The following is a 15,014-nucleotide window of genomic DNA, read 5'->3' as shown; positions in this document are numbered from 1 at the left end:
TGGGGAAGCTGTTTTTGAGGTAGAGGCACCAAATTTTCAATATAGTATCTAGTGCCTCACTTTACAGTGTGGCCAGAGCAAATTTGAAGCGGGGTATTAAACAGGCCAAAGCTGCATATAAGGGCAGGATAGAAGAATGGCTTTCTCAGAATAATTTGAGACAAGCCTGGCAGGGGATTCAGCAGTTAACTAATTTCAAGGCGCTAAAGGCTAGTACGAATGGAAAGCAGGAGCTGGCAGAGGAGTTAAATACTTTTTATGCCCGGTTTGAAGTGGATCAAAAGGAAGCGGAATTACTAGTAACATCATCATTGGGGACCGAGCAAGGTGCTCCTTTCGTTGTGAGGGAGCACGATGTTAGGTGTATAATGAAGGCAGTAAATTCTAGAAAGGCTGCAGGTCCCGATAATATCCCTGGTTGTGTGGTAAAGGAATGTGCAGGGCAGTTAGCCGGGGTGTGGACTGAGATTTTCAATCGTTCTTTGTCACAATCCATTGTTCCCACTTGTTTGAAGGCTTCCCTTATTGTCCCAATACCAAAGAGGACGCCAGCAAAGGTTTTAAATGACTATAGGCCAGTGGCCTTGACTTCTGTGATAATGAAGTGTTTTGAACAATTAGTTCGAAAATATATTATTTCCTGCCTTCCTGTTATTTTTGATGAATATCAGTTTGCTTACAGGAAAAATAGATCTACTGAGGATGCTGTTAATACTGTTCTTTATACTGCTTTATCGCATTTGGATAAAAAGGGGACGTATGTTAGAATGTTGTTTGCAGATTTTAGTTCTGCTTTTAATACAATATCACCCCATAGATTGTTGTCTAAGCTTAAAGATTTGAAGCTGTCGGACTCTATATGTGAGTGGATTTTGAATTTTTTGTCAGGTCGTTCACAAAGGGTTAAAATGGATGGATATATTTCCTCCGTGAAGATCTTAAATACTGGCACCCCTCAGGGATGTGTCTTGAGTCCACTTCTTTTCACTATTTACACATCTGATTGTGTTTCCAGCAGTCTGAGTAACAAAATCATTAAGTATGCAGATGATACAACGTTGGTAGGGCTCATCTCTGAGGATGATGAGTCTGCGTACAGGAGGGAAGTTCAACAGCTGTCCCTTTGGTGTAAAGTAAATAATCTTATTTTAAATATAAATAAGACGAAGGAAATTATAGTGGATTACAGGAAGAGTAGTTTGGACACCCAGCCGTTGTTTATTGATGGTGTTATGGTAGAACAGGTGACAGAATGGAAGTTTCTGGGAATTACCATGAAACAGGATCTAACATGGGGGGCAAATACTTTAGCTCTAGAGAAAAAGGCCCAGCAACGACTATACTACTTAAGACTCTTAAGATCACTACAACTGTCAGGGAGTCTGCTGGTTGCCTTTTATCGTAGTTCCATTGAGAGCATTTTATCTTATTGCCTCTGCGCGTGGTTTGGGAGCTGCACGGAAGCAGAGAGAAGGGTGCTCCAAAGAGTGACGAGAAGAGCACAAAAGATTTGTGGATGTTCTCTCCCCTCATTGGTGGATCTGTATAATATGGCATGTAAAAGGAAGATACAAATGATCCTAAGGGACCATACACATCTGGGCCATTTGCTTTTTGAGATCTTACCGTCAGGTAGACGATATAGAGTGTTGAAGGCTAGGACAAACAGATTTAAGGACAGTTTCTATCCAAGTGCTGTGGTTAGGTTAAATGCAGGGTTATGAAGGATTATCTGTTTTAGATGTATTTAATGGTTTAAATGGTTTTAATGGTTTTATGAATGTTTAATGGTTTTATGAATGTTTATTTAATGGTTTAAATGGTTTTAATGGTTTTATGAATGTTTATCCGTTTTAGATGTATTTAAATGGTTTTAATGGTTTAAATGGTTTAATGGTTTCAAATGTATTTAAATGGTTTATGAATATGTGTGTTTGATGTGTTGGTATGTTTGTGGAAGAGCACCTCATTTCGTTGCTCTCTTTTTGTTGAGAACAATGACAATAAATTCATCTATCTATCTATCTATCAAAGTACCCCCCAAGTTTCAAAACGATTGGACCAGGGGGTCCAATTCTATGAGCCCCAAAAGAAGGTGCCCCTATCCTTCATTATTTCCTATGGAAGGAAGATATTTAAAAAGGTGTGATGTCCCTTTAAATGTGATGGCCAGAACTCCCTTGGAGTTGAATTATGCTTGTCACACCCTTGTTTCTGGCTCCGCCCCCAAAGTCCCCAGATATTTCTTGAATTGGACTTGGCAACCCTATTTCCCAGAATTTACTCCTAATATCCAGGAATTTACCAACCCAGAGTTGGTAACCACTTGCCAAAGAAGGGTTTCCCCCAAAATATCCAACATATGTACTTTAAAAAAAAAAATCCAATCCCAGTTTCACCTTTTTATAGGCTTTCTCTCTGGTTGAAATTTTCTACCAGTGCATTTTTCTAGAAATCTACTTACTCTGAGGCCAGTTTAAAACTGAAAATGAATATGGTTTCATTGTAGAAGTGCAGTGAATGTTGGCCAGAAATTGAAATGTGGCAGCTATGTAGCAAAAATCCTCCTAGGTGTATTTAAGGGCAGATTTTGGAAATACAGTTTGAATTTTCCACGACAGGAACTTCAGCATGCTGAAAAGATTGGTGGTTCAACAGCTAAATGGATCAATTCATCTCTGCAAGTTCTCTTTCTCAAAATTCCAAAACATTCCTCACGTGTTCCAGGCCAGCCTAGGCTTCAACATTTTCTATGACCCATAAAATGTGAGATTAGCATCTCACTAATTTAAACAGGCTGTAAAAGGCAGGGGTTTAAAGGATTTCTTACCTTTTGAGATTTATAAACTGGGGAGGAAACAGCTCATCCATGGATTTCCTGTGGATTCTGAATATAGGACTAATAAAAATATAAGCTTAGAAAAATGTTGATTGAAAGAAAAGGGATCTAAAATGATTATTTAAAAAAAGTTATATGTGTTTGAACTGTTTTAATTGTTTTAAACTGTTTCAATTGTTTTTATTATGTTGGAAGCCGCCCTGAGCCCACTATAGGAAAGGGTGGCCTATAAATGTACGGAAATAAATAAATATTTCTGTTGCTATTTTTTTTTGTGTGTATGTATTGGAGGATGTTTTTATCCCTTTCACTCACTCTTACTTTCTGGGTGCAAGGCAGCTGTGGGAAAAACATATGTGGTGAGCCAGTCATGTTTACCTGCTATTACATCCATTGTTGGAAGCATCCAGAAATTTCTCTTACCCCACCAGATTTTTATTTCATACTTTTCTTTCATATATCAAGCAAGTAAAGGGTACTACTGAACTCCTTTGTAATCATTAATATGATTGCATGCCATATTTCTTTGTTTTACATGTTATTATGCATGTGGCTTATAGTGATATAAGCCACATGCATATGTAACTATTAAGGGTGGTGATCTGCTTTCCATGGAATTATCTTGAGTCACAGTCAATTACAAGAGATTTGGCTATAATGTAGAAATCACTTGACTGTGTGCCCTTCCCCTCAGCAGTTCATTGGGCTGCTACACACTGAGGATGAAACTGAAAAAAGAGAAGTGGTAAGCATCTCTAAATTGCTACCAATCTCTTAATAGCACTAATTTATTAAAAAATGAGATCGTTCAGTACAGTATTTCACAGTCATTTTGATCATGAAAACTAGTCATAGAAAGGGGAAGAAGAAGCTCTGTCTTACATACTTTATAATGATCAGGCCTCAGATTCAGTGGGAGCTCACAGGAGCACAGCTCCTGAAACTTTCTGAGAGTTCCAGCTCCTCCTTCTGAGAGTTCCACCTCCTTGTCCATTGAATAGTATGTGCAGATGCATAGAAATCCCTGGATGGGCTCCACCACCTATTTTTCTACAAAACAACCCCTGATAATGACAAATGTTCAAATTTATTTATTTATTTATTTATTTATTTATTTATTTATTTATTTATTTATTTATTATCTGTTTATTTATATTCCACCCATTCCCCATAGGGGCTCAGAGCAGAGCACAACATGAATAATAAAATCACAATAAAATCAGCATAACAATAAAACAGCATAACAGTAAAAACCGATTAGGATGTTCAGAATAGTTCAACAGGACCAAGATGGTATAATACGATACAGCAAAACAGCGCAGTAGGATAGTATGGTAGGGGAGGCCAACCAATCTAGTGAATAGATGCCCGCCACCTCACCCAAAAACCTGGTGGAACAGCTCCATTTTACAGGCCCTACAAAAAGGCTAACAAGCCAGGTAGGGCCCGGATCTCCATAGGGAGCTGATTCCACCAGGTTGGGGCCAGGACCAAGAAAGACCTGTCCCTGGTAGAGGCAAGACAGGCATCTCTTGGGCCGGGGACGGTCAGAAGACTTTGGGAGGCCGAGCAAAGCGACCTCCAAGGCATATATGGGAAGAGACGATCCCGCAGGCATGTTGGTCCCAGGCTGCGTAAGCCTTTAAAAAGTCTGAACTAACACCTTGAAATGGATCCAGTACTCTATAGGCAGTCAGAGCAGGCCGTGGAGCACCGGCTGCATGCTCACCTGTACAGGTGATGCAGTCAGCAGGCGAGCAGCTGCATTCTGCATCTGCTGCAGTTTCTGGATCAGTTTCAAGGGTAAGCCAGCATAAAATGAGTTATAGTAATCTAGTCTGAAAGTGACCATTGCATGGGTCACTGTTGCCAGGTCTTGGGGAGATAGATATGGTGCTAGCTGCCTGGTCTGCCGTAGATGGTAGAAGGCAGATCCAGCAACTGCTGTGAAAGTGAGGCATCCATAGAAAGTGAGACATCCAGGATCACTCCCAAATTCTACACCTGTTGGGTTGGCAGTAAAACAGCGCCATCCAGGCTGGGAGCTGGGTGCACAGACCCATCCCCCCTCGACTTAAGCACAGGACCTCCGTCTTATTTGGATTTAACTTCAGTCGTTTCTGCTGTAACCATCCCGCTACAGCTCCCAACACTTCGGACAGATGTCCAGGGGCAGAAGACGGTCTGCCATCCATCAACAGATAGAGCTGGGTGTCATCAGCATACTGGTGACAACCCAGTCCAAAACCTTGGGCAATCTGGGCAAGGGGGTGCATACAGATGTTAAATAATATGGGCGAGAGAATAGCTCCCTGCAGCACTCCACATATAAGTGGGTGTCACAGGGAGGTCTGCTTGCCCAGCATCACCCTTTGTCCCCTTCCCCGGAGGAAGGAGGAAAACCATTACAAGGCTACCCCCATATTACAGTGAGGCAGTGGGTCAATAGATCATAGTCAATCATGTCAAATGCTGCTGATAGGTCGAGAAGAATCAGCAGCACCGACCCGCCTTGGTCCAGATGTCTTCTTAGGTCATCTGTGAGGGCGACTAGTTCCATGGCCCAGGCAGAAATCAGATCGGAATGGGTCCAGGGTGGATGTTTCATCCAGGAAAACCTGTAGCTGCTCTGCCTCCGCTTTCTCAACTACCTTTCCCAGGAATGATAAGTTTGAAACTGGGCGGTAGTTAGCTAGAACCATACGGTCCAGCAAGGGTTTCTTCAAAAGCAGCCAAATTACCGCCTCCTTTAATTTCTCTGGGAATGTCCCGCTTGTCAGAGACAAGTTGATAATATCACCTAGAGAAGCCCTGACATCATCCTGGCAAGCCTTCACAAGTCAGGATGGGCAGGGGTCCAGGGGGAATGTAGTAGGCTTCACTGCAGTCAGGATCCTGTCTACATCCTCCAGTGTGAGTCAACTGAAGCGGTCAAGTATTGGACCGTGTGATGGCCAAGGGGCTTCCAGTTTGTGTACTGCATCATCCGTGGCTGGGAGGTCCTGGTGGAGAGTCAAGATTTTATCTGTGAAATATGTCGCAAAAGCATCAGAACCAATATCCAATTCTCTATCTTTTTGTTTGCTCGATGGCAGAATTGTCAAAGACTGAATCACTCTAAATAACTGAGCTGGGTGCAACTTTGCAGACTCTATGGAGGCCGCATAGAAATTTTTCTTAGTGGACTTCACAGCCTTCTCATAGACTTTCATAAGCATTCTATAAGAAGTTCTGGACTCTTCTTCACGAGCACGCCGCCACACTCGCTCTAACCGTCTAAGCTGTCTTTTCATCCTTAGTAGGTCCAAGAAATAACAGGGAGCTGCCTTGGTATGACAGCAAAGAGGGTGCCAGAGAGCGATGTCATCAGTGGCAGTGGAGAGCCGGGAATACCAGTCCTCCACAAGCTCATCTAATGACCCACCAGGGGGCATCGGATCCTGCAGGGCCTCCTGAAACCGCTCTGGGTCCATTTGGCTCTGCAGGCAAGCAAAAATCCGCTCGCCACCTAAACAGGGCTGGAGTTGCAGGTCCAGCTGGACTTTCAAGGCTGCCACGATGGGAGCACATTCAGCCAGTGCTGAGAGAGCTGCACTGGTTGCCTGTTATGTTCCGAGTTCGCTTCAAGGTGTTGGTATTAACCTTTAAAGCCCTCTATGGTCAGGGACCTGCCTATCTACGGGACCGCCTTTCCCCATATATCCCCCAGAAAGCACTGCGATCAGGGACAAAAAATCTGTTGTCTGCCCCTGGCCCAAAAGAAGCCAGGCTATGTATAACGAGATCCAGGGCTTTTTCGGTGGCAGCACCAGAACTTTGGAACACCCTCCCAGAAGCTATAAGGGCCCTGCGGGATTTGTCTGCGTTCCGCAGGGCCTGTAAGACCGAATTGTTTAAGCAGGCTTTTGCGGTTTGATTGAAAAAGGGCTGCCACCGGACATCCTACAGAATGCTGGCGATCATAGTCGGGAAGTCAATACCGCCTATATTGGACTGAAACAGCGCTATAGAATGGTTTTAAAATTGATATAAGTAAATTATGGTTTTATATGTTTTATTGAATTGATTGTTTTTATGATGTTGTAAGCTGCCCTGAGTCCGCTTGCGGAGAGGGCGGGATATAAATGGAAATAAATAAATAATAAATAGTGGTCTGGCCATGGAATGGCATTTGGTGTTACCAGATCCACCAATATCCCTGCCTCAAAGATCAAATCCAGTGTGTGCCCGGCCTGGTGTGTGTGGGTTGATACAAATTAGCTGAGTCCCAGTGTCTCTATGGACGACACCAGGTCCTGCACCTGCATGGACGTCGCTTCATCAACATGGACATTGAAATCCCCCAGAACTAAAAGTCTGGGAAAGTCGAATGCCCAGATGGACACTGCGTCCAACATGGCAGGTAGGCTCTCTGGTGGTGCGTTAGGCGGATGGTACACAACCCAGATCACCACACTCTCCTTGGCTTCCCACATCAGACCAGTGCACTCTATGCCAATGATGTTCGGGTCAGGGAGCATCATTTTCATTATAACATATGAAGAACAGCTGGTGGTGTTTTAATTAATTAAATTGAGGGACAAAAAATCTTGGGAGCACTGAAGGTATGCTTTGGAAGACAATCCAAGCATCCTGTTTGCTAGAGAAAAGGTTGTTGTGGTTCTCATTCTCCTTATATAGTAAAATAACACAAAAACAACAAAATGAGAGAAGTATCACTTCTGGCAATCAACATGACCTTTTATTTTTAGATAACATGATAGCAAGAGAGTCCAAAAAACAAAACAACAACAAAAAAGGACACACACAAAAAAAACAGGATCCTATTGAGAATGAAAAACAACAAAATGAAGACTCTACTGGAAGAAGGAAGGTTTGATCCAAGAATTGATATCGTCTGTTCTGGATGGGATTGCAGTCCCTAAAGAAGCAAGTTCATAGGAAGGGGAGTGTTCCTGGACCTGAGATTCCTGTTGGATAAATTGGTGGCAGTGGTGGCCAGAGTGCATTTCACCAGCTTTGGCTGATGAGCCAACTGCAGCCCTTTCTTGGAGGAAAAAGTCTTGCTGCCGTAGTGCATGCTCTGGTAACATCAAGATTAGATTACTACAATCCACACTTTGTGGCACTGCCCTTGATGACCGGTCTTAAAACAGTAGTGGGTATAAAATGCTATGGCCAGAATGTTGACTAGAGTGGGTCATAGGAACCATGTAATTCCAGTCTTGACTCATCTACACTGGCTCCCAATTTGCTTCTGGGTGCAATTCAGCTTGCTGGTATTGACCTATTAAGTCCCATACAGTTTGGGACCAGCATTTCTGAAGGGTAGCCTACTTCCATATGACCCTAACCACCCACAGCCAGCTTTGCGTGCCATTACTATCTGAGATTAGATGGGTGGCAACCTGAGAAAGGACCTTTTCAGGTCACGGTGCCAAAATTTTGGAACTCCCTCCCCAGGGAGATTTGCCTGTCTCCCCCAATCATTGTCTTCCACCAGAATACTTTTTTGTTGTTAGTTTGTTATTCCCCCATTAACCATTATTAGGACCAATTCCACACTAGCAGTTGCTCTGTCCCCAGGCTTCTACTTTCCCTGGCTCTAGCAATTGATTCCCTACCGTTGCTGTACTGGTGCATTTTGACCTGAGGCTCCCTGCAATTTCCCTCACTAGCCCTTTTTCTTCTTTTTTTTAAGTAGGCTTCCCAACCCTCCCGCCCTGGCGGGGGACCCCAGATTTTCCAGCCTCTTCCCCCGCTCCCCAAAAAAATGGAAGCGGGGGGAGGGGGAAAACGGCTGCACTGCGAGGCTCCCGAGCCGGTGTTGGAGCCTGGCGCCAGGAGAGGCTTTGCCACGTCGGGTGAGGCGTGCCTGGGGGTCCGCACTGCTGCTGCTTCTCCAGACTTCAGCGCTGCAGCACCCGCACTGCCTCTGGGGGAAGGCTAAGAGAGAAGCGCAGCGCCGCCTCTCCGCGCCCTCCTTGCGCCGCACCGAGACTCTCGCAGGAGCGTGTGCCTGAGCCTGGCAGCGCCAAGCCCAAGCAGCCCCGGGTGGGAGATGGAGGAGGGAGTCCCAAGAGCGGTGCTGCCGCCTGGGCCGGCACGAGGTTACTGCTCCCTTGGGCGGCTCTGCTGTGCGGCAGCTGCTTCTGGAGAGAAGCGCTGGGCCAAGAACTCGAGAAAGCGCCAGAGCGCTCCGAAGGTGGCCCTCGACCTTTCCTATAGGCTTAGCATGCCGAGCGCATCATTCCCAGCCGGCCAACGACCCCCAGCCCAGGTAGTCGAACCACACGCAGCTGACTGGGCCTCAGGCCGCTCCCTGCTCTCTGGGGGTGGGGGTCGCCCCTGGAAGGCTCTTTGGAGCAAAGCTGCTCCAGGAACAGTAGGGCTGTGCGCAGGGAGGCGGGCGCATGCTTCATGTGGCACGTCGCATCCTGGGACATGTCGGCGGTGCTTGGGGTGACGGTGCTGCTGTCGGCTGATGTTCACATCCAGCAGAGCCGTCTCAGAGAGGCAAGTGGCGGCCCCTGCCCCGTTCACAGGAAGGTGCCAGCGGAGGCAAAACCGCATCCCACCCCCCACTCCCATCACGAGTGCAGGGTCACGCAGCATTTGACCTTTGGAGTTCAATTATGCTTGTCACAGCCTTCATCTTGGCTCCACCCCTAATGTCTCCTGGCTCCACCCCCAAAGTCCCCAGATATTTCTTGAATTGGACTTGGCAACCCTATTTTTAAGAGATCAGGAAGCCACAAGGCATAGATATTATTAGCTTACAGAATGTATCCAGACTTCCTTTTTTAAAAGAAAGAAAGAAAAGAAAAAAGAAAAAGGAAGCCATGAGGGAAATTGGAGGGCGTTGTGGGTCAAAATGCAGCAACTGATGGGGAATTGATCACTTGAGCTGGGGAAAGCAGAAGCCCAGGGGCAGAGCAACTGCTACTGAGGAATCGATCTGGCTGTCTTCCCTGGCTGTATGATATGTTTGTGATATATATATTTTGTTGAAAATACAATTATTTTATGTATGCTTTATGCTTAACTTTGTTTTAATACCTCAGTTGTTTTAATGTTGAAATGTCTTGTTACTGGCCTCCTTGGGGACCTTATTTGAGTGGAAACGTGGGCTGCAAATGTTTTAAATAAATACATACATAAGAGCTAGTATAGGCTGTGCTTATAAATCAAAATAAATTATTCCTAACCTGTGTCAAAAAATTCATTTTGAATTGGGTGCTAAGCCTTCTTGAAAATAACAGGCAAGCCAGCTAGTAAGACAGAAAACAACCCTGGCAATTGGAGATGGCAAATTTGTTCATGCTATCAGTCCAAGTTTCTCCCCACCCCAGTTTATCTGATCATGTATTTTTCACCTGACATTTTTTTAACATATTTATTTTAAATTGTATACAGGTGCTGTTTGCTTTGAACCAAACATTACTGCAGCATGAAAGTCTCCGAGAGGGCAGCTTGCAGGCCCCTTATACCACTGAAGATCTTATCAAGCACTACAACTGTGGAGACCTCAATGCTGTCATATTTAATCATGATACTTCACAGGTATGTTGTCATCACAATGAATACATATTTTGGGGACTTCTGGCCAAATATGTGGCTGCTTAGTACCCTAGTTCACATTCCTTCAACAAATAGTCAAAGGACAGAAATCTTTTGGCCCATTTACATGATGTATGGCAGGGGTGGCAAATAGTAACTCTCCAGATGTTTTTTGCCTACAACTCCCATCAGCTCCAGGCATTGGGCATGCTGGCTGGGGCTGATGGGAGTTGTAGGCAAAAAACATCTGGAGAGCTACCGTTGGCCACCCCTGATGTATGGACTTGGCATCTCTACTGAAATGAGAACTTTACTGATCAGCCCCCCTCCCCCAACAAAAAAAATCCTTTAAGAACCATAATGCTCTAACCTTGGGGACATCCAAGAATAACATGGTGAACGTTTCATAAAGATAGATCCATGTGAGTAGCTGTGTTGCTCTGAACAGAAAAAGAATAAAGGGTGCCATGAGACTCTAATTTTCTACTATGGTCATCATTTGCTGGTAAATAGATGTAGGAAGAGACTCTGGTGCTGTAATACCATTCCATTACCCCTGTACTGTAATCTTCACTTGCCAAGTTCTCACTGTGTCTTCCTTAGCTGTGTTTTCAGAATATTGGCTACAGGTGACATGCATAGCCTTCTTTAATGCTTTCTGAAAAAAAATTACTGGGAGGTTCTGTTCCAACAAAGTAAAGCAAATATGAGAAGAAATCGGACAGCCAGTCAGTGTAGCAAAGAAGGTGTGGTCATACTGGGAAATTCCTGAAGATGTTTGGGTAGAGCCTTGAGAAGGCAAGGTTTTCAAAGAGGAGGGACCTCAGCAGTGTATAATGCTATAGTACACCCTCCAAAGCAGCCATTTTCTCCAGGGGAACTGATCTTTGTATGATGAAGATCATCTGCAATTCTGGAAGATTCACAGTCTCTACCTGGAGTCTGGCAAACTTAGGTCAGCGGTATGGATCATGATGATACCATAAATGTTTACTATCTGGTTTTCCCCACCTTTCCTCTAAGGAGCTCAGGATATCACGTATGGTTTTCCCTCAAAACAAACTTTGTGATGTATATTTACAGCCCAGAGCTCCCTACATCTAGGGGGAGAAAGGGTGGAGCATGGGCACAGAACTAAGGAGGGCAGCAGCCCAGTGGCAGGACTGAGAAGAGAGCCAAGTGGGCAGCAACAGCAAGGATGGTGCTGAAGCCAGTCCTGACCCCCAAGTCAGATGGGGGGTTGAAGCTTGGTGAGCTGTCCTGTTTCCCTGTGTGGAGCAGACCAAGATCTTTGTTTTTGGACAGAAAAGGCTTTATAGAGCCTACTGTCTACTTTTTCCAGTAAAGGAACTTGTCTATGGCATGCATGTTTATTTCGAGGGGGATTCACTTTGGCTGACGAACGATCCCAGGAGGGTTTTTTTTTCGGCTTTGAAGATTCCCCCGATGAAGAATTGCATTCTATCGCCTACAAAGAATCCTTGGAGTCATTAAATTGACATAAACTCACTAAGGCTTCAACTTCCTATGGACTATAACAATATCTGAGATAAAGTGGACGGTATTATGAGAGCTTAGACGTCGTTAATGAGGTAAAGATCCTTATCTGCTACTCCGGGTGTAATTTAAGCTTGTTAAAAGGGAAGATCTGAGACCCAGAACTATTTTTCAAAGTGGAAAATCAAGGAGAAGTGGAAGGGGGTAGAAGTGATTTCTTTGGACTCAAAAGAAAGTAGAAAAGTACAGAAAAATACTTGCTGTTATGAATTCTTGTGGCTTCGGAAAAAAAACCCAGTCATAACAAAGCTGCAGACTCTTTCCTTAAAACAGGAAGTGACGTTTTCTGCAATCATTGAGAGACTTCAATGCTAGAGAGTCAGGAAGTAAGTGTGGAGAAAAGAGGAGCATCCAAGTATCCGGATACTTGCAAGAGTCAGTAACCATAGAGAAACATTGGAGGCCAATTGCAGAAAGGCCAAAATATTTTCACTAAATAACTTGAAAGTGGACTATTAAAGGATTCAAAACATATATAAACAATCCCCTAAGGGCTAAATAACATGGACTATGTGCTTGAAAAGGGAAAATAAGCCCTAGAGGGTAAAAGGAAAACTTTTTAAAAAGAGAGGCTTGGAACTTTAAAAATTAATATCTTGAGCTAGGAAGCTCTGAGGACGGCGTTTTTAGGCTTGTTGAAAAGGGCATGCTCTGTTAAATCCAACTATCAGATTGGGGATTGAAGATACCAATTAAAACCCCATTATTTGTAATGGGCAGTCAGTAATGTCTGAGCAGAAGTTGGAATCAAGAGTTACAAGGTTAAGAGCTGCCTCACTGGGAGAGGGTAAAATGTCTAAACAAGTTCATGAACAACTGGACGCTATGGAAGTGAGAATTTTGAAGGCAATGAGGGATTTAATAACTGGAAGTGAGAAGAAATTAACTAAGGAAATAAACTCCAGTGCTGAAGAGTTAAAGAAAGAATTTAAGAAGGAAATTGATGACCTAAGGAAAGAGTATCAAGCAATAGCTAAAAAGACTGATGATATAGAAGTGAAAATTAGAGATCAAGATGCCACCATTAAGAAAATGCAAGACAAAGCAATACTACAAGACTGTAAGTTGATGGAGAACATGATTCGGCTAAGAGGAGTGCCTGAGAATGAACAAGAGGATGTGAAGACTCATATTGTCACAATTATAGCTGAATTTTTGGAAGAAGATCCGGAGGAGATGGAGCGTTTATGCGACTATGCATATAGAGTCAATTCAGAATTTGCCAGAAAGCGTAAACTACCCAGGGATGTAGTAGTGAAGTTTACCAGGAGAGACATCGTGGGAAGGATCTTAAGCAAGCAATTTGAAACCCCAATGGTGAGGGAGGAAAGCAGAGTACGAATGATGAAGGAGCTGCAGAGAAAGGTCATTAGTGACAGAAAACAATTTAAGAAATTGACGGACAAGCTAAGAGAGAAGAGCATAAGATATAGATGGATTCTACCAGAAGGTCTCAGCTTTGAATATAAAAGACTGCGAAAAGTAATAGTTGACACTCAAGGAATGAATGAATTTTTTGTGGACAATAAAGAATTTGAAGGTACAGAATAACTGAGAAAACATTATGGATTACAAATTAATTTCTTGGAATGTAAATCGACTTAATTCACCACAAAAAAGGGCAATTTTTCATTGGATTAATAAACAGAAATGTAATATAATTTGTTTACAAGAAGTACATATTAAACAATTGGATTACAATTTTTTATGGAATAAGGCTTTGGGAGAACAATTTTTTTCATTAGCTAAAGAAAAAAAAGGGGGAGTGGTTTTTTACATTAAAAAAGAACTAGAACCTAAACTGGTTTTTAAAGACAATGATGGCAGATACATCGCAGTGGAGGTGTTGATAAATGAAAAAAACAAACAACCGTTGTTGTTGGGCTTATATGCCCCTAACGGGGCGAAGGATGTTTTCTTTAAAGACATTTTGCAACAACTTAATCAAGTGACTTATGAACAGGTTATGTTAATGGGAGATTTCAATGGAACCATCAACAACTCTCTGGATGGATCTGGAAACAAAAAGAAGAAAGATGGGAAGCTACCAAAGTCCTTCTTTGATTTAACAGAGCAAGAAAGTTTGGAGGACATTTGGAGAAAGTTTAATCCTAATGTACGTGACTATACCTTTTTCTCAGCAAGGCATAACTCCTTCTCAAGAATTGATATGTTATGGTCCACGAAGGACCTGGGACTTATTACAAATAAGATGGAAATTCTTCCGAAAATAGGTGCAGACCACAATCCACTAATGTGGTCAGCGAAGGCTATGAGAAAGAGCAGAAGATGGAGACTAAATGAAGATTTGTTGCAAAAAGTGGAAGTAGTGAAGTCTCTGGAAAAAGAAACTAAAGCTTTCTTCCAAATAAACGAAGACCAAGAGGTTAAAACACAGACCGTTTGGGATGCGTATAAAGCAGTGATGAGAGGATTACTAATCTCATTGAACAACAAAGACAAAAGAGCTAAAGAAAAACAATTGAAAGACTTACAAACAGAAATAGGCAAAAAAGAAAAAGATCTAAAAAAACGACCGGGGGAAAAAGAAAATAATGCGAGAAATCACAATTTTGCAGAATCAACTGAGACATTTATTGAACAAGGAGGTGGAATGGATGTTAAAAAGGCTACAGCAAAAATCATTTGAAGGTGCCAACAAACCAGGGAAATATTTGGCTTGGCAACTTAAGAAAAAAAGGGAGAAAAAGTTTGTAAATAAAATTTGTGTGGAAGGGAAAGAAATTGTAGATCAAGCTGGAATTAAAAGGGAGTTCTTTAAATTTTATGCCAAATTATATAAAGGTCAACAGGTAAAAAAAGAAAAAATCGATGACTATTTGCAAAGATTAAAAGTGAAACCTTTGAATGATAATATGGAAAAATTTTTGAATAATCCAATTGAGAAGGTTGAAATTGAAGCAGCGATTTGTTCAATGAAATTAGGGAAAGCTCCGGGTCCAGACGGCTTTTCAGCAAAATTTTATAAAGTCTTGGCAGATGTACTAGTACCCAAAATGCAAAAGCTGATGAACTGTATTAGAGAAGAGGGGAAGGT

The 15,014-nt window shown here is 42.9% G+C and overlaps 1 protein-coding gene across 1 annotated transcript in view; it reads left to right on the top strand.

Moving 5' to 3' along the window:
- Positions 1 to 15,014, top strand: part of TRABD2B (TraB domain containing 2B) — an 835,032-nt gene that overhangs the window by 538,129 nt on the left and 281,889 nt on the right. Inside the window, exon 3 of the mRNA XM_060231786.1 lies at positions 10,256 to 10,402. Coding sequence (XP_060087769.1) covers positions 10,256 to 10,402 — 147 coding nt within the window. The remainder of the gene's footprint in view (positions 1 to 10,255; positions 10,403 to 15,014) is intronic.

Source organism: Heteronotia binoei, chromosome 2 (assembly GCF_032191835.1).
Source record: "Heteronotia binoei isolate CCM8104 ecotype False Entrance Well chromosome 2, APGP_CSIRO_Hbin_v1, whole genome shotgun sequence".
In the NCBI taxonomy this organism is placed as follows: Eukaryota; Metazoa; Chordata; class Lepidosauria; order Squamata; family Gekkonidae; genus Heteronotia; species Heteronotia binoei.
Note: the sequence above shows the minus strand (reverse complement) of the source record. Positions and strands in the feature narration are given on the sequence as shown.